The sequence below is a fragment of the Chlorocebus sabaeus genome, chromosome 5, assembly GCF_047675955.1.
Source record: "Chlorocebus sabaeus isolate Y175 chromosome 5, mChlSab1.0.hap1, whole genome shotgun sequence".
Lineage (NCBI taxonomy): Eukaryota > Metazoa > Chordata > Mammalia > Primates > Cercopithecidae > Chlorocebus > Chlorocebus sabaeus.
In genome coordinates this window covers 22,882,954-22,902,238 of record NC_132908.1, presented here as the reverse complement: position 1 = coordinate 22,902,238, position 19,285 = coordinate 22,882,954, and the positions used below count along the sequence as shown (strand labels likewise).

The 19,285-nt window shown below is 44.3% G+C and overlaps 1 protein-coding gene across 5 annotated transcripts in view; it reads left to right on the top strand.

Moving 5' to 3' along the window:
• The window catches only part of ARHGAP17 (Rho GTPase activating protein 17), a 98,379-nt gene that overhangs the window by 44,461 nt on the left and 34,633 nt on the right, over positions 1-19,285 (top strand). For all 5 annotated transcript variants that reach the window (XM_007988210.3, XM_007988160.3, XM_007988200.3 and 2 more), the window contains exons 4-11: positions 1,468-1,541; positions 3,295-3,406; positions 3,645-3,721; positions 7,758-7,869; positions 12,078-12,146; positions 12,305-12,386; positions 17,307-17,434; positions 19,002-19,113. In XM_007988210.3, coding sequence (XP_007986401.3) covers positions 1,468-1,541; positions 3,295-3,406; positions 3,645-3,721; positions 7,758-7,869; positions 12,078-12,146; positions 12,305-12,386; positions 17,307-17,434; positions 19,002-19,113 — 766 coding nt within the window. The remainder of the gene's footprint in view (positions 1-1,467; positions 1,542-3,294; positions 3,407-3,644; positions 3,722-7,757; positions 7,870-12,077; positions 12,147-12,304; positions 12,387-17,306; positions 17,435-19,001; positions 19,114-19,285) is intronic.

The window sequence follows — 19,285 nt, the reverse complement described above, 5'->3', positions numbered from 1 at the left end:
TTTTTAACATGAATGTCCTTTCTACTGGGCAGATGAAATTACTTGGGTTGCTGCAGAATTGAAAGCATTTCTTGTTAGCAGATTATGATGTTATAACCAGCCCACTTGTACTTGCCAGGCCTCTTCTAAGATAAGCCATTGGCCCATAGGGAAGACACTGAACAGAGGCCGGGGCCTTCAGCACTCAGGTCTGACTCCTGCCTCTCTCTGGGGTGCCTGGCTAGACCACTTAACTCCTTCAGCTTCGGGTTCCTTGACTGTACGATTAGAACATTAGATCAGGTGATTCTGTGGTCATTGCCAGCTGAAAAACAAATCTCTCGTAGGAAAATGAGTGGCTTTGTATTCAAAAACTGTTTGGATATTTAGCTAAAAGTTTTTAGTATTTAAGTAAAGCTACATTTTAGAATGATAGCCAAATTAAGAGCCAGTTTAGAATGGGTGCGGTGGTTCACACCTGCAATCCCAGCATTTTGGGAGGCCGAGGAGGGCAGATCACTTGAGGTGAAGAGTTTGACACCAGCCTGGCCAACATGGCAAAACCCTGTTTCTACTAAAAGTACAAAAATTAGCTGGGTGTGGTGGCGCACGCCTGTAATCACAGCATGGGAGGCTGAGGCACGAGAATCACTTGAACCTGGGAGGCAGAGGTTGCCACGAGCCGAGATTGCCCCGCTACGCTCTATCCTGGGTGACAGAGCAAGACTCTGCCTCAAAAAAAAAAAAAAAGCCAGTTTAAGAATGAGTGTTGTGGCAAAAGCTTTTGAAATTGAGCACTTTATTGTATTTACCTATCGGGATAACCATTTAGAGTACAAAGTCTATTTCTCTCTGATGTCCCTAGTGCCTTGAACATAGTGTGCTTTGATTCGTTAATAATAATAGAAACAGGCTGGGTGTGGTGGTTCACGCCTGTAATCCCAACACTTTGGGAGGCTGAGGCACGCAGATCGCTTGAGCTCAGGAGTTCGAGATCAGCCTGGTCAAGATACCCCATCTCTACCAAAAATACAAAAATTAGCTGGGCATGGTGACGCAGGCCTGTAATCCCACCTACTTCGGTGGCTAAGGCGGGAGAGTTGCTTGAACCTGGAAGGTGGAGGATCATGCCACTGCGTTGCAGCCTGGGCGACAGACTGAGACCCTGTCTCAAAAAAGCAAACAAAAATAATAATAAGCAGAAGAACAGCAATAGCGATAATAATAACAGCTAACATTTACTGAATACTTACAATGTGTTAGGTACTTGATATATTTTCTTTAGTCAACAGATAGCCCCAAACTGAAACAGAGAGATCATCATACAGCTAATACCTATGAGACCAGAACCTGAACCCAGACAGGCCGTGTCCCACCTGTGTAATTTGCCTGGAAGGAGAAATTAATGAATGATGTTCTGAAAAAGATCATTGAGAATGGGTATCAAATAATAATGAGAAAAAACACACACTGTCTTCTGTCTTCCAGAAAAAACTGCCTCTGACAGCTCTCGCTCAGAATATGCAAGAAGCATCAACTCAGCTGGAAGACTCTCTCCTGGGGTAAGAGTTGCTGCCTTCAGAGTGCCAAGCACCATGTGGGTTGGTGGAAGTGGCTGAGCCAGGTGGTGTATGTAGGACCTGTGAGAGGAACTGTGAGCATTGATGGCATGGCTCATCTGCTAGGAGACCGGCTCAGACTCCTTGGGAGAAAGTGGGGTCAAGGCCGCCGGGTTGCTGGAGAATCTTTCTTTTAGTAGGGGTCAGGCTGGAGTTGGATGGCAGAAAGGGCCATTAACAAAAAAGCAACTGATAGGATCAATGCCTATTCTCCTAATCTTGGACAGAAAGAACCTGGTCCCTTCTGTGTTCCAGGTATTAGCTCAGATTTAGAAACTCTGACCAGACCCTTTCAGTTCTTAGAGTCACATCCTTTACACGTGGTCACCAAAACATCCATGGTAGTTATCTAAAAAGAGTGTATGTTCTGAATTATTGAATTTTTTTTTTTTTTTTTACAATTGGCATGTATTCTGTAAATAATTTTAAAATATAAGTAAGAACAAAGCAGTTTTTATTGTAGGAGGGAAGGTATACCCTTCCTTCTGTCTGCTCCTGCCGTGAGGCTGGTATCCTCTAGCCCTGTCTGCTCTCTCTGGCTGTGAAGTAAGCCCTGCTTCCCAGCAGGATGAGGCCTTCAGACTTTTCAGTCCGTTTCTCAGCATGTGCAGTTCTCTCGCTGTCCTTTGGAGAGTAGTTTCCTCCCACTCTTCACCATTTCTTTCTCCTGTCTGCTACCATGTTTGGGGGCCCTGGGAGGAGCATGGCCTGTGCCCACCTGCCAGCATCCTCCTTCCCTCGAGCCTGGAAGTTTTTCCTGTTGGTGCTTCCTCATTCTATGGCCATCCTCATCACACCAGAGTGATACTGCATGCTAGCATGGTTATAAGTGTTTTCCAAGTAATAGTTCATTTAATCCTCAAAACAACCTAGGAGGTTGGTCGTATCAGCACTTAGAACCATGTTAACACACAGCATCACTCCCATTTTACAGACGAGGTTACTGACAGAGAGGGCAGGGAAATTGCCTGAGACTACACAGCGGGAGAAGAGCAAAGCCTGTATTCAGACTTGGCCAGCTTGGCACCAGAGAGCATGTTCCTGACTACGACACCATGGCCACCCCACACCAGTGCCACATGCATTTCTGGTGTCAAAAGAATCCCACAGAGAGCTTGCAGGGGAAGACGGGAAGGAAAGGAGAGGGAGGGAGGGATAGAGACTGCGGAGTTATATCACTGCATATGTACTTTGTATGATATCAGCTGCATGTTCGCAAGAACACTACAAGGAAACGTGATATTCATGTAACAGGGCCCTTAAGTATTAGCCGGCTAGCTCATCTGCATAGCAGAAAGGGAGCCTGGCCAAGGCCGGCCTCAGAGACATAAGATAACATGTAATGACCTTAATGTCTAATTTAAAAGATTTTCAGAGTATTTTGTGAGCACTTGGTTTTCACCTGACTTGAGAATCTAATTCTTGAGTAATTTGTTATCTCACTGTTCACACATCGCCTCTGCCACCCCCACACACAAAGTGTGTGCCTGAGACAGTCGTTTTTATTTTAAAGCACATATCTGTGGACTCATGTTTTAGGCAACACCCTAAATTTAGAATATTTTATTTTAAAGGCTCTGTTAGGTAGCACCCTAATGCGTTCCTGTCCCATGGCAAGCAGCCCTGCATCCACACAGTAATCCAGTGCCTGATTTCATGAGCACATGCTCTTTGTTGGGGTGTCTTGTTTTTAAAGGAAGATGCTGGAGACGTGTGGAGATGCTGAGAATCAGCTGGCTCTCGAGCTCTCCCAGCACGAAGTCTTTGTGGAGAAGGAGATCGTGGACCCTCTGTGCGGCATAGCCGAGGTGGGTGCTTCGCCGTGCAGCATGAAAGAGCCAAGAGTGGTGTGGGCTGGACAGTGAATGTTAAAATGTTAACAGTCGTTGCTGGCTTTAACGTACACTTCTTTTTGGAAATAAGGGGAGTCAATCGAAGGTACAAAATCCTTTGCTTTAGAGAAAAAATGTTTGTAAATACTGTCCTTTAAAATGGTTAACCTAAAAGCCCTGAAGTGCATCCCATTTGGTGTGTTCTTCCTTTTAGGTGGAGATTCCCAACATCCAGAAACAGAGGAAACAGCTTGCAAAATTGGTGTTAGACTGGGATTCCGTCAGAGCCAGGTAACACACGGCTTGAGCCAGCAGTGCAGCATCGTGTCCCATTCCCACCACCGGGGAAAGGAAGACCACTGACAGTGGACACAATAGAAATGGTCACCAATCTGTGCATTTGACCCCCAGACTGGGTGCCAGCATGCCAGCACTCCCTGCAGGCCTCGTTCTCCCAAGCGTGGCAGTGGGGTTGTCGTTAGAACATCCTGTTCTTAGTGAGCCAGCAGTGAAAGGAAATCATCTAAGGAAAATGAAGTGAGTATATTTAACGGCAGAGGGAACGGTGGCAGTTCTGAGAGCCCAACTCTTAAGAGTGTAGGAATAAACACATCTGTGGCCCTGACAGCTCATGAGGGTCCCGCTGTGTCACAAACCCTGTGTACTTGTAATACCTTCAGTACCGAGAAAGGAGACACTCAAATGGCAGGAACTCATGTAAACCAGTGTAGCCAAATCAACGCTGTTGATGTGGGGACTGATGTCAGCGAAGGAGTCTATCATGATTCAGGGCAGGACTGCTCCCTCTGCTCTGTCCTTGATGGAGTTTTTTGGCTTTTTTCTTTTCTTTTCTTTTCTTTTCTTTTCTTTTTTTTTTTTTTTTTTTTGAGATAAGGTCTCGCTCTGTTGCACCAGACTGGTGCGATCATAGCTTACTGCCGCCTCAAACTCCCAGGTTCAAGTGATCCTCCTGCCATGACATCCCAAGTAGCTGGGACTACAGGCACATGCCACAGTGCCCAGCTACTTTTTAAAATTTTTTGTGGAGATGGTGTCTAGCTGTGTTGCCCGGGCTGGTCTTGAACTTCTGGCCTCAAGTGATCCTCCCACCTTGGCCTCCCAAAGTGCTGGGATTACAGCCATGAGCCTTGGTACCTGGCCTTCAGTGGAGTTTCTGTCACTGACTTACATGGCTTTCTTCTCAGGCATGTGACAGTTGGGAATGGGGAAACTGGCACCACCAGCCTCAGTCCTATTTCCTGCTTTATCACAAGGTTTGACAAACCTCTTCTGTAAAAGGCTGGATAGTAAATCTTTCTGGTGCTGCAACCCAGTTGCTCCCTGTTGTAACTGCTTAACTCTGCTGTTGTAGCATAAAGGCAGCTATGAGCAATGCATACATGAATGGGCATGGCTGTGTTCCAATAAAACTTTATTTACAAAAGCAGGTGGCTTGGCTGACCCCAGCTTTGTCAGCTCTTTTCATCCTCATTGCAGTCCTGTGAAGCAGATATGATTATTTCTGTTTGACAGATGTGTGGTGATAGAGCTATCATTTATTGAGTTCTTCTGTATCTGATGCTTCTATTACAGATTTATGGCTGTAACAAAAGGGCTGCATTTCCTTGTTTCTAAGAAGTGGTTGAGTATTAGATGCATCACTGATTTAATATCAGGTGATTTGGAGAAAGTAAACACCAGTTTATTAAATGTACAAGTCAGTTGTGAAGATGAGTTCTGATTTAAGAAATGCTGAGATGAGAAAAGGTTTATTTAGGAATTCACACGTGGTGAAGACTCTGCTAGTGCAATTATCAAGTGACTTACCTGACACTTGCCACATGCCAGGGATCGAGCTACTTTCATCGTATGTCAGCCCATTTGATTCTCGCACCAATCCATGTTCATTTGTTCATCTGTGTTTTCAACTGATATCAATTGGGTGCTCAGTGTGCACCCGACTTTGTGCTAGACTCTAAATGCATGGGCCTTTCCATGTGACTTGGAGGGAACAGGGTAGAGGTTAGTATAACATTCCCTACTCTTAAGAGGAGGCTCGTTTTGCAGATAAGGGAGGGACCTGCATGTATTATCTATATGACTTGCTTTGTGCCTTCAAGAGCATAAATTGCAGTGTTAGGATTCTGACAGCAAAGTCCACTGTCTCCTGGTCATGTGTACATGTGATGTTCTCTGTCACCTGGGCTGGAGTGCAGTGGTGTGATCATAGCTCACTGCAGCCTCAAACTCCTGGGCTCAGGGGATCCTCCTGCCTCAGCCTCTCGAGTAGCTGCACACCACCACACCCACCTACTGTTTTTTCGTTTTTTTTTTTAAAATATGGAGTCTCTCTCTGTCACCTAGGCTGGAGTACAGTGGCACAATCTTGGCTCACTGCAACCAAGATGCCGGGTTCAAGCGATTCTCCTGCCTCAGCTTCCTTAGTAGCTGGGATTACAGGCATGTGCCACCACCCCTGGCTAATTTTTGTATTTTTAGTAGAGAGAGGGTTTCACCATGTTGGCCAGGCTGGTCTCGAACTCCTGATCTCAGGTGATCTGTCTGCCTTGGCTTCCCAAAGTGCTGGGATTACAGGCGTGAGCCACTGCACCCAGCCCAGCTTTTTATTTTTAGTAGAGACGAGGTCTCGGTATGTTGCCCAGGCTGGTCTCAAACTCCTGGCCACAAGTAAACCTCTCTCCTTGACCTCCCACAGTGTTGGGATTACAGGTGTGAGTCACTACGCCTGGCCTGTACATGTGATTGGAATCCTGTGTAGCTGGGAGTGCAGGTCACCCTGCGATACATTTTTGCTCAAGAGAAAGAAGAATGTTCTAATGATTAATTAAACAAGGCAGCAAATGCTCCCTCACTAAAGTTGGTTGAGCAGTATTTCAGATGTTTATCTGACAGGAATTTTGCACCTCGAGTGCGTGTATCCCATAGGTGATTTTAATACTGATTCTTGATCTTGCATTCACGGTCTTGTTCACTTAATCACAGTAGGTGTTGGAGAAGCTAAAACAATTGAATATTTCTACTTTTTCTCATTCCTCTTGCTTTTCCCTGGACAAAAAGTGGTAATAATTAAGTAGAAATCCATTATATGCCAGACATCATATGCGTGCACACACATTTTTCTTGCCTTTCCTCCTCTTGACAATTCCGCCAGGCAGACAGTGTTTGTGAGTTTTGTAGATGAGGCAACTGAGATGCATAGAGGCTAAGTCACTAACTAGGTCACATAACTAGTTAGGGTAAAGCTGAGCTCCAAACTTGGACATGTCAGACTCGGAAGTCTATGCTCCTTTCACAACATAGCATCTCCAGTTTTGCTTTGGTGGACTTGCCGAAGCCTTTCGGTGGAGGAGTGTGTCACGTCAGGAACACGAAGTGGGCAGAACATGGCATTTTGGGGCACTGCAGCAGTCTAGAAAGTTTAGTAAGTAGCTAACATGGGTTTTCATGCTGCATTTTATAACATCTGTGTTTACATTTAAAGTGATAGAGCTTTCCACAACACCAGACATACCCATTTTCAGAGGATCAAAGCACATTTGAAAATCAAAAATTGTTTTCTATGATTATTTCCGACTTATCCGCTATTATTACTATAGTTTCTTTTTTTTTTTTTTTAGTGCTTTCATTGCTATTGATTGATACCTACATTATTATTGTTATTGTTGTTTGTGGACATGGAGTCTTGCTGTGTTGTCCAGTCTGGTCTCAAACTGATCCAACTCAAGTGATCCTCCCGTCGTAGCCTCCCAAAGTGTTGGGATTACAGGCATGAGCCACTGCACCCAGCCTGATAGCTACACTATTGAAGTTCTGGCTTTTACTTGCTGAAAGTAATCATAGGTCGCAGATGGTAGTATGGTAGTAGAAAGAGCCACAAGAAGTTCTCAGAAGCAGGAGCTGATTCCCAGTGGCACGGGGAACATTTCAGCTCAAAGCAAGAGAGCAAGGAGACCACCTTGCTGTCCTCCAGTGGCAAGGATTCCATGATTGGCCACCACAAGAAAGGGATTCCATGGATTTTTCTCCAGTAGTGGAGTTTGTGTGAGACAAGATGTGGTTGGTTATGCTCAAAGCAGACCACTACTCCTGGCACTACGAGAGTCCTGTCATGGTGGGAAACTAAAGTCTCCTTTTGCCTGCTTCTGTTCTTAGAGGATAAGCTCAAGAGAAGTTGGCATCCTGGGCAGTGATACCCCTTCCAGGTAGAATCAGTTTTGAGGAAGGATCTATCTCCACTAGGTCCTACCTCCAGCTGTTGAGTATACACAGCTGGTTCTCAAATGCTGGCGACCCCATTGTTTTGCAGGTGGAACCAAGCTCACAAATCCTCAGGAACCAACTTTCAGGGGCTTCCATCAAAAATAGATACTCTAAAGGAAGAGATGGATGAAGCTGGAAATAAAGTAGAACAGTGCAAGGTATGAGAATTCCTTGATAAATGTGTACTTGCATCTTTCTTTTCGGTTTTTGCAAATGAGGGATGAAAGTTCAAATGTAAGTTATTTGATGTTTTAAATAATTTCTATCAGAATATTTTGAATGATTTTAAAGGTAGGTTTTATTGTTTTCTTTCTTACTGTCTAAGACTCTATTATTTTATGATTAGAATAAACATTTTAAATTCAAATAGGATATTTTTAAAAACTTGACAAGATGTCTAAGCTTACTTAAAGATGAAGTCAGAGAAAAGGAAAGAAAACCATAGCAAAACATGTAATGAAGTTACAGCAATTAAAAATGCATAAGAAAAACAAAAAAAAGAAGTAAAACTGTATAAGAAGCATTAAAATAGATCAGTGAAATAGTGTAGGTTTTCTGGAATGAATGCTATAATGTAGGATTTAATATACAGCAAGTGGCTCATATATCCTTGGAGAAGATAAGGATTACTTTTAAAATGTTGCTTGAACAATTGGTTTGTAATTTGGGAGAAATAGAGCTTTTATCTCCTAAATTATAGATAAATTAGATGGTCACGTGATCTCATTCTTTCTGCATCCACCTGTGTAGATAGATGTTCATTCTGAATGTTATTTGAGGTGGTAAATTATTTGAGATGGTAAAGGAATAGGTCTTTGGGGAGTCTCTAGAGTCTAAGTCTGCATTGACTTAGATTTTTTCCTGCTCTTATTTTTCATTGTTTTAAAAAAATTGTTTTTTTTTTTATTTCATGCTAATGTTAAGACTGTTATATTTTAGTTCATTTAGGTCATGACATACTTTGCTTTTCAAAGTAGCAAACCTTGATCAGTTAACTGTAGTTAAATGACTTGTTTAAAATAATATAGTGGGTAGAAATATAATAAAAATATAAAAAGAATATAGTGGGTAGAAATTAAAACTAAACTCACAAAGTTATGCCTTTGTTTTAAAAAGTTTTTATGTTTAAAAGATGATATTCAGATACATGCTTCTAGTAAAATAATGTCACATTGGCTTATTTGTGGTCCAAAGAGTTGTAGCTTTGTCAGTGTCATTTACCCAGCAGTCTTCTTAATATCTGGTCTAACCTAGCTCTTGTCTATTGCACACAAATTTGGGTAGAGGTTTGGGAAGTCATCATGGGCTGATGTCTCTTCTCTCAACTTCCACACTTGTCAGTACTTCAAATGGTAAAATCTTATGGAAATATTTTCTGCCTCTTCCTCTCTTTATGCTTACCTTGTGGGTAATTTCCTCATATCTATGTTCCGTTTCACTGTTTTTCTCTTTAGCTGTGTCTGGTCTGCTACTCAAATAACTTTGAGTTTTTAATTTCATTGACTATATTTGTCATTTCTGAAGTTCTAATTATTCAAATCTGCCCTTTTTGATACTACATTATTCTTTTTTAGTGTTTCTTGTAAATCATTTTAAATATACTTATTTGGTAATTTCTGTTAATTCTGTTTTCTGAAATTTTCTGTGAGAGTGGTAGGAGTTTGCTTATGGTGGATTATTTCCTTATGTGTTTTGTAATTATTGTGAAGTCATTTTAAGAGGGGCTTTATCTGTGGGACTATCAGGGATTGGGAATGAGGCTTCCCAGAGAGTATTACCAGTCCATGTCCATTTTTAATTAAACTTAAATCAGTTTGGGGTTTCTGGGACCACATGTCAGTAAATTTAAACTTCAAACCCTCGTGAAAGCAGGTCTATGTTTGTGAAATCTCCCGGCCGATGTTTCTCAGACCTAAAGCCCATTCCAAAACAGATGTACTTCCCTATCATTCCCATGTGATGCTAAGTGCATTTGTTCTAATCTGTTCTTTCGTTTAGGGTACAGTTCTTCAGGAATCTTTTCTTTATGCATGATACATGTATACTTGTTTCTCCTTACCAGGCCCCAAAGCTTCAAACACCTTGGTCACCAAGACTGGCACAAACCTGCCCCAGGTCATCCCCAGCTTCCATTGATGCTTAGCTTTCTGACTTTTTCTTTCTTTCTGCTTCGTTTTCTTCTTTCTCTCTTTGTGTGTGTGTGTGTATGGTGGGGTTGAGGGGAATCAAGGAATTTACTTTATTGCTTTCCCAGTTATTCTAAAAGGATGTTCATTACTCCTAACTAGCATTTCCAAGTTTTTATCATAAATGGGAGGCCCTTCACATTAATTTGTGTACCTTGATGCCAAAAACAGAAGTCATTACATTAAAAAAAAACTCTCTCTCTACATACGTATTTTCCAGCATATAAATGTTCATATATATAATTCCTATGTATATTTATTTTTGAAGATTGGAAATACATACCTAATTGCCTAATCTGTCACTTAAAAAGTTTTTTTGGGGGCGGGTGCAGTGGCTCACGTCTGTAATCCTAGCACTTTGTGAGGCTGAGGGGGGAGGATCACTTGAGGTCAGGAGTTCAAAACCAGGCTGATCAACATGATGAAACCCCATCTCTATTAAAAAATAGAAAAATATTAGCTGAGCGTGGTGGCGTGCGCCTGTAGTCCCAGCTACTCAGGAGGCTGAGGCAGGAGAATCGCTTGAACCCGGAGATGGAGATTGCAGTGAGCTGAGATTGCACCACTGGACTCCAGACTGGGCTACAGTGCAAGCAAGACTCCATCTAGCCATCTAGAGACTAGATCTAGCCCTGTTGTCCAGGCTGGTCTCAAATTCCTGGCTCCAAGCAATCCTCCCACCTCAGCCTCCCAAAGTGCTGGGATTGTAGGTGTGAGCCACCACACTCAGCCTGTCACTGTTTACAAAATTATTTAAGTTTTATATATGTAATTAATTTACATTAGGATATGAAAAAGTGTAAAACAGTATACTATGAAGTCTTCCGTCCACCATTATCCTCCTCCTGCCTAATTTCCATTGCTCCCAGTAGGTAATAACTGCTACTAATTTCTTGTTTTTTTCATCAAGACGTATTTTTATACGTATGTGACAATAACAGTATGACATTGCTGAGTGTGGTGGCTCAAGCCTGTAATCCTAGCACTTTGGGAGGCTGGGTTGGGCGGATCACTTGAGGCCAGGAGTTTGAGCCCAGCCTGGCCAACGTAGTGAAACCTTGTCTCTACCAAAAATACAAAAAGTGTGGTGGCACACGCCTGTAATCCCAGCTACTAGGGTGGCTGAGACAGGAGAATTCCTTGAACCCAGGAGGTGGAGGTTTCAGTGAGCTAAGATTGTGCCACTGCACTTCAGCCTGGGTGACAGAGTGAGACTCTGTCTCAAAAAAAAAACAAAAACAAAAACAAAATAAAAATATGAAAATATGACATACCCTTCCACCCCATTTTTTTTTTTTTTTTTTTTTTTTTGGAGACAGAGTCTCACACTGTTGCCCAGGCTGGAGTGCAGTGGCGCAATCTCGGCTCACTGCAAGCTCCACCTCCCAGGTTCATGCCATTCTCCTGCCTCAGCCTCCCGAGTAGCTGGGACTACAGGCGCCCGCCACTACACCTGGCTAATTTTTTGTATTTTTAGTAGAGACAGGATTTCACCGTATTAGCCAGGATGGTCTCAATCTCCTGACCTTGTAATCCACTCACCTCAGCCTCCCAAAGTGCTGGGATTACAAGCGTGAGCCACCGCAACTAGCCCTTTTTTTTTTTTTTTTTGAGACAGAGTCTCACTCTGTTGCCAGGCTGGAGTGTAGTGGCATGCCATCTCAGCTCACTGCAACCTCCACCCCTGGGCTCAAGCAGTTCTCCTGCCTCAGCCTCCTGAGTAGCTGGGATCACAGGCGCCCGCCACCATGCCTGGTTAATTATTGTATTTTTAGTAGAGACGGGGTTTCACCACATTGGCCAGGCTGGTCTCGAACACTTGACCTCAGGTAATCTGCTCACCTCAACCTCCCAAAGTTCTGGGATTACAGCTGTGAGCCACTGCACCCAGCCATTCCACCCCTTTTTAAACCCAAATGTTAATAATACACCATAAGTAATGCTCTGTACTTTGCTTCTTAACCAGCTGTGTTAAAAATGTATCTTGGAGATCTTTCTGTGTCAGTCATATGAGAGGCTTCCTGATTCTTTCTGTATGGTTGTATCAGGCAGTTGATGGACATTTAATCTGTGGCGCTTTGCATCACTTTTTCATCTAAGAGCTCACAGAGATTGTTCTCAGGTGCCATTTTGTTTCACTTCTTTTTTCTTCAGTAACGTCTCCTCTTCCATTTACCCAGGATCAACTTGCAGCAGACATGTACAACTTTATGGCCAAAGAAGGGGAGTACGGCAAATTCTTTGTTACGGTAAGCAGCTTCCCTTGACAAAATGTTAAAGCATTATTAAAATGGAGTCATTTTAGCTTTTTTGCAAAAGATTTCATTTTTAGTTTTGCTCAGCCATTGTGTGTGTGTCCATCCGATGCTAACGTTACTTTTGTTTTTGAATGTGGGTCTGTTCTCAGTTATTAGAAGCCCAAGCAGATTACCATAGAAAAGCATTAGCAGTCTTAGAAAAGACCCTCCCTGAAATGCGAGCCCATCAAGGTAATGTAACCCGCGTGCGGCTGATGCTTCCTTCTTGCCTCTGCCACCTCTGCCTGGGTTCTTCTTCACCCTGACTCCTCTGCATGCACATCCTTGGGATAAAGCTTCTCTGCCTAGGAGGGTACTGTTTCCCGGCATAATTTCATCTTCCTTGCTGCATCTCTAACTTCTTCCAAACCCAAATTAACACACTAATAGAACATTTGTAGTTCTTCTGAAACCTTCAGTTGAAGAGAGAGCTGGCCTCTTTGGGGGAGTGCCTGTATGTTTTCCCATCTTCTAGAGGCTTGAAAAAGTCCAGCATCGAATGATCCTTTTCCACATCAGTTATTTGTTCCACAGGACTTAATTCTGGCCGTGTGACTCCGAGAGCATCCATTCTAGGGAAAATATTTTGGACTTTCCAACAGAGAAGCCAGTACTTGATGCCACATCATGCACGTCACACTTAATAACAAGTGTGATTGAATCCTAAGACCGTGGTCACTTCTTTCAGACTCCTCCTTTGTCTTTATACTAAGCTTTTGTTCTTGTCAGCACTAATATTTTGCCTGTCGTATTCAAGCACACTGCAGATTTTATCTGCGAGTTAGGTGCAGACTGAACTTTCCCCTTATGCTGACTTTTAAGTTGGGCATCTAAAGCTTTTTTTTTTTTCCTCCCTAAAGCTTTTGATGCTGTGTCTCTCTGATTTACCATTAGAGCATTTACTGGCAGAGATGGCACAAGCGGTTGAGTCAGAAATTGCTCGGCCATCCTTGGGTCTATTTCACCTGTGCTATATACCTGACATTTGGAGCTTACGCTCCTCTGCAGAACCACTGGTGTTGAGCTGACAGGGGATCAGGCCAGGTGCTGAGTAGGATGACTTCGTGATTTTGAGACTGAGCGTGTGTGTGTGTGTGTGTTGCGGGGTGGGGGTGGTTTGTGGAGGTGCATACATACCAGCACCTTCAAGAATGCCACTTCTTCTCCCCCCGAGTTCCAAGAGATCCTCACAGGTTCTGGCTTTGTGCCTGAAAGTTTTTGGATTATGGAATTATAAAATTTTATGTCCTGACTGATCAGATAGTCACCTCTTCAGCATTCTCAGGTGCAATGTGTCTGATTTTCTCAGCCATTGCCCTTGCCTTCCCAAATAATCGAGAGTCCTAGTTCATGGAGAATGGCGTTGAGTCACAGTGCAAAGGAATGAGGTCTCTGGAAAATGTTCCCACCTTCCTAGGGACCGACTCTTGCTGGGCAAGTTCAGAGCATCAAGAAAATATATTTATGAGATATCTGCTATGGGCTGGGCCCCGCATAGGACAAAATAGTAGACAGATTATCATTGTAACCTTTGAGTGACTTAGAGTCTGATTTGAAAGAGGTGATTAACAAGAGGAAAAACAAGAAGATTGGATTTTTTGAGCATTTTTTTTTTTTTAAGAGACAAGATCTCACTCTGTTGCCCAGGCTAGACTAGAAGTCTCATTCTATTTTTTTCCCAAGGGTATTTTCCCTAGAGAAATATGTCAGGAAGCCATGGAGAGCGGGGATGGGGCAGGGAAGAGGTTAGGATGGAACAGCCCGTGGAGGAAGTGCGATTTGTCCTTCTTGCTGAGGTCACCCTTCACGAAGTTGCAGTTCAACCCCTCCCACCGCTGCCTGTCCTTGTACCTACCTCTCACCTTGGTTCTGTCTCTTCTTTCCTTGCTGTCTTCTCTGTTTTCAGAAAGACTTAGCTTGTCCTTACTATATAAAAAAAGTGTGACCTCCCCCCACGACCCCCTCACCTCCGTGGACTCCGTTGTCACATTCATGGTCAGTTGGTGGTAATCTGGTGCCTTCCTGACCTGAACACAACACCCCGTTTAATCTGGTTCTGCTTCATTTTTTCTGGTGGGCACTTCAGATGACCCCATCCTGCCTGCCACCTGTGTTTTCTTACCACCTTCCCACCCCTGAGTCCTTTGCAGTCTTGTGTCTACCCCCAATCACTCTGCTGTTTAGGAAAAAAGAGCACAGCATACTGCAGTTTTCAAAGGAGCAGCAACCACCCGTCAGATCCTGGCATTTGACCCAACATGGGCCGTCTCTTCTTTGTTCATGTTTATCTCCTTGCACCACTTGACTTCTTCTTTCATTGTGAGGACTCTGCATTGCTCCATTTCTTTTTAAAAATTTTCTTCAAGAAGGATTATATATTGCTCTATTTCTGTCTTCTACCCAGAAGTCAGCCTTTCTGAGGTCCAGTCCTTGCACCTTCGTTCTTCTCTCCCACCCTCACTTCTCGCCCCCTTTCCCCTAGAAATCCCTTCACTTGGACAGCTTTGCCTCTTACGTGCATTTTAATCCTTGCAGCGTCCTAAGCATCGGTTCCTTGTGATGAACAGCCCTCACCTTAAGCTCAAAAAGCAAACCAGTTCTCTCCCTACACCAACTGTCCCTTTCTCCCTTCTTGTCTCCCTCGTATCACCTTTCTCCAAGTGATTCAGATCTTAACCTTGGAACCCTTTTCTCCTTCCTCTCTTCCATCCAGTGCCTAAGTTCTGTCCATTTTGCCCTAGGCTCTGCCATCCTTCCTTCCCCTGGCCTGCTCTGCTCCATGCTCTCACGGCCTTGGCGTGAACTTGGGATAAGATGTAAATTCCCAGACTCACAATTCCTGATCTTTTCTCAGCCGATTGCCCCTCACAAAGATATGTTAGCCCATTTTTCAGCCTGTTTAATCTTTGTCCGTCTCAGGAGACCCCCTCCAACCTCACTTCCTCTGAGAAGCCTTCTCTGACAACTGCAGCCAATGGCAAACACTTTGCCTCCTGATTTGCGCCAGCATTTATTGTCTACACCAGAAGTCGCAAACAGCCGTATCTTTAAAAATTGTTAAAAGTTGGTTGTCGTCATGTGAAAACCAGATGCTTTGATGTAACAATCCTGATTTCTGGCTTCTCCTGAAAGTTGAGAGCATCTGGCGACACTGGCTCTGCTTTCCCTCGTGGCAGTGTTGGTTTGGTGCGGAGGAGTGGTTATCGCCTGTCGGCAGGTCGTGCACTCCCAACAGGATTCGTGCCCCTGTGCCACCTAACTGGCTCCTCTAGACAATTGCATTTGCGACCCTCGTCTATACCATCGATCTGCCATGACTTAGCAAATATGTCTCGTCTCGTTACTGATTGTTCTGTGTTTACATGTTTGTCATATTCCCTTCACAATTCAGTTGCCCTCTCCCTGAGGGTGGGGAGTCTCTGTGAACGTCACATGTCTCCTGCGGTACCTGGCACATAGTAGGTCTGTTGTTTAAGAGGCCAGTGCCTGAGGTGGAGTTTGCCTTATGACTTGCTTCTAGGTCAGTGATTCTCACTTGCACCTTTTGCTAACATTATACCAGGCTTGGAGGTGGGATACACTCTGTCCAGTGTTTACTAGAAAGTTCTAGCAGAGGTTTGAAGCATGCCCACCCCTTAACGTTACAGGGTTGGGCTTGTGGTGAAGGCAGTGGCGGGTGTCATTTGCAGAACTCCCCGGGGTGATTCCAGCGTATCCCCTAGTGGAAGGCTCACGTGGCCATTTTCAGCCTGTATTGTGAATCATTGCTTTAGATAAAAGGGACACAGTATTTCAGGTAAGGTTTGACCTCTGGGAAGGTCCAGACCCCCGGATGCATTTTCTGTTGGAAATTCCCCTGGCTGGTGCTGGGCTCCCCACAATTCTGAGAGTGGCTGGTGGCCTGCACCTCATATTTGTCCCCCACCTCCCTTTCCCTCCCCCCTTTCTTCACTCTTTACCTCTTGCTCTTTCCATCCGTTTTTACCTTTCCACAAGCTCTCGGTTCTATGGTTTTGTGGGATTTTATTTTTCTTCCTTCCCCATGTGCAAATCATGAGGGCCTCTACCCCTGCTGTGACATACGAGAGAGTGTAAGAGGACACACCAGAGTACATACTGCCTTCTTCCAACCCAGCTTTCTAACAGCAGAGCTGCTAAGGGGCCAGTAAAGGTGCAGAGAAGGACATGAACCCTTCCCGTTGTTGGAAAGATTTAAGTGTTTCTCCCTGGAGCAGTTTTCACAACTGGTTTGCCCTCCTTTGCTTCTGCAAGCTGCTCAGATAGCACTGTATCTCTGCAGCTTGCACAGGCAGGCCAAACTGAACCAGATACTACTTATTCTAATTCATATGTCCGTTCTCTGAATTCTTCTTTCTATTTTACTGCTTCATTGTATTTGTGCTAAGCTGCCTCATGACCTGAAGATAATCTAAAATATGGCTTTCCTGCCGTCAGCATAGCCTTCAGCTGCTTTAGGGCTGCAGATACTGCATTTCTTTCCACTCAGAATTTTTCGGAGCTGTTTGGGGATGCGGCGTTCTGAAGCACTGCATGCCGTGGAGATGTCGCATCTGATGGAGAGTAACTGCAACGTGGAGAGTTCACGTTGGCCATCTCCAGTCTTGTATGACAGATGCTTAACTTGTGTTTGAAATTTTCAGAGATTATTTCCATTTTTGCATAGCAAAGAGTCTATTTCTTGTCCTCTAGCTAGAAGGCTTTGCATGGCTAGAATAAATTTCTTTTCAACGAAACAGTACGCTCTGGCGAATCTTCCTTTTAGTGCAAGGCAGCCCACTAAACCCACTGGCGTGTGTTACTGAAGCGTGGTGCAGGTGCAGCGCGCCACTGCAGCTTCTAGGCAGCCTGAGTTGGGTGCCATCTACGTGCGCTCAGGCTTCTGTTCCGCAAGTCACTGCCCCAGCCTGGTCCGTAGTTTGTGCTGCTCCAGTAGATGGCAAATAACGAAAGCAAATAGAACAGATGTATCCCCTGTTCCCAGAGCCTCAGCTACCAGTCTGCTAGAAAAGTGCATTGGGTAGTTTGGGGAGAAAATAGCTTGGTAATGCCGTGAGTTTGTTGGGTGTCTAACTGAACAATTTGCTGCTCTAGATAAGTGGGCAGAAAAACCAGCCTTTGGGACTCCCCTGGAAGAACACCTGAAGAGGAGCGGGCGCGAGATTGCGCTGCCCATTGAAGCCTGTGTCATGCTGCTCCTGGAGACAGGCATGAAGGAGGAGGTGAGGGGAGCTTCGTGATCCTGTGCACCAGGTCTCTGTGTCCCTTTTTCTGCCCAGAGCTCCATGCTCCCCACCAGCCCCCTGTCCACCCCCTCCCTTAGTTATACAGCCGTTGTCTGCTTTGTATAGAACAGTGACTTTCAAGCTTTTGTCACCATGATCCATATTTTAAATTGCAACCCTGGTCCTTATGATACCTATCTGTCTGTGAATGAAACAAAGGTTTTACAGAACAATATTTATCTTTCCTGCTTGTGGTATACCCTGACCTCTTTGTGTCCTGTTTGATTTTTTCATTTAAAACTCTGGTTGTGATTTGTGACAGTAGATTTCTTGATGCACTAATGGGCTAATGAGCTTTAGTTTGCATAGTATTATGCAGTTTTTTTGGGTGGGGATCATTTACATACTTAATTTTATGGGATTCTTACCCCAAACCCCCCATGAACCAAATAAGGGTTTTTATTATTATTCTTGTATAAATAAGGAAGTCAGCATGCAGGGAGTTTACACCAGGTCAGGGCCAGAATCAAAATGCAAGACTTTTTTTTCCCCCTTTTTAAAACTTCGTATTGAAATAGAACATACACACAGAAAAGCATACGTATCATAAGTGTTCAGCTTGATACGCTTGCATGACTAAATCCACCCGTGGAATCGGCACTCAGATCAAAGAACACCCTGGAAGCCCTCCTTGTGTTTGCTTCCAGCCACTCCCCTTCTAACAGCTTAGGTTGGTGCTTCTTGTCTGGGGCTAGATTTGCTCCCCAAGAGACATTTATCAAGGTCTGGAGGTATTTTTGATCATGACAACTGAGAAGAGGAGGTGTTACTGTCATCTAGTAGTAGATAGAGGCCATGTGTATTCGTCCATTCTCACACTGCTATAAAGCACTACTTGAGACTGGATAATTTATGATGAAAAGGGCTTTAACTGACTCACAGTTCCACAGGCTATACAGGAAGCATGGCTGGGGAAGCCTCAGGAAACTTACAGTCATGGCGGCAGGCGAAGGGGAAGCAGGCACAGTGTTGACGTAGGGGAGCGGGGGGGAGAGAGCGAGCGCACGTGCAAAGGGGGAGTTGCCACACACTTTCAAACAACCAGATCTTGTGAGAGCTCACTCACTATCACAAGAACAGCAAAGGGGAAATCCACCCCCATGATCCAGTCACCTCCCACCAGGCCCTGCCTTCAACACTGGAGATCACAATTCCACATGAGATTTGGGTGGGGACACAGAGCCAAACCGTATCACCATGGATGCTGCTAAACATCCTACAGGGCACAGGACAACCTCCAACAAAAAAATAATCCAACCGAAAATGTCTGTAGTGCTGAGGTCAAGAAATCCTGCCTAGATTAATTTTCTTCCTGCCTGTCCCTGTGCTTGGGTACATGCTCGGCCCTCGTCGTTCCTCCTGACAGCCCTGTAGGGCAGGCAGTAACACCGCCGTCATAGATAAGAGCTGAGCAGAAGTCGGGAAATCCCCATCAGAACACACTGCCGCTTAGTCTGAGTCTCCCAACCTGCTCTTGATGCTGATGGCTTTTCATTATCTTTAGGGCCTTTTCCGAATCGGGGCTGGGGCCTCCAAGTTAAAGAAGCTGAAAGCTGCTTTGGACTGTTCTACTTCTCACCTGGATGAGTTCTATTCAGACCCCCATGCTGTAGCAGGTGAGCGCCAAAGACTGTCTGCAAATCAAGTCACCCTCAAGGCAGTGGGCAGGTTCTGTCTCAGACAGATGGTCAGTTAAAATCCCATTTCAATTGTAGGTTTAAGCGACAAAACCGAAGTGGCCTCTTGCTACAATTCCTTAGTGTATATTAATGTAATGTTCACATGTGT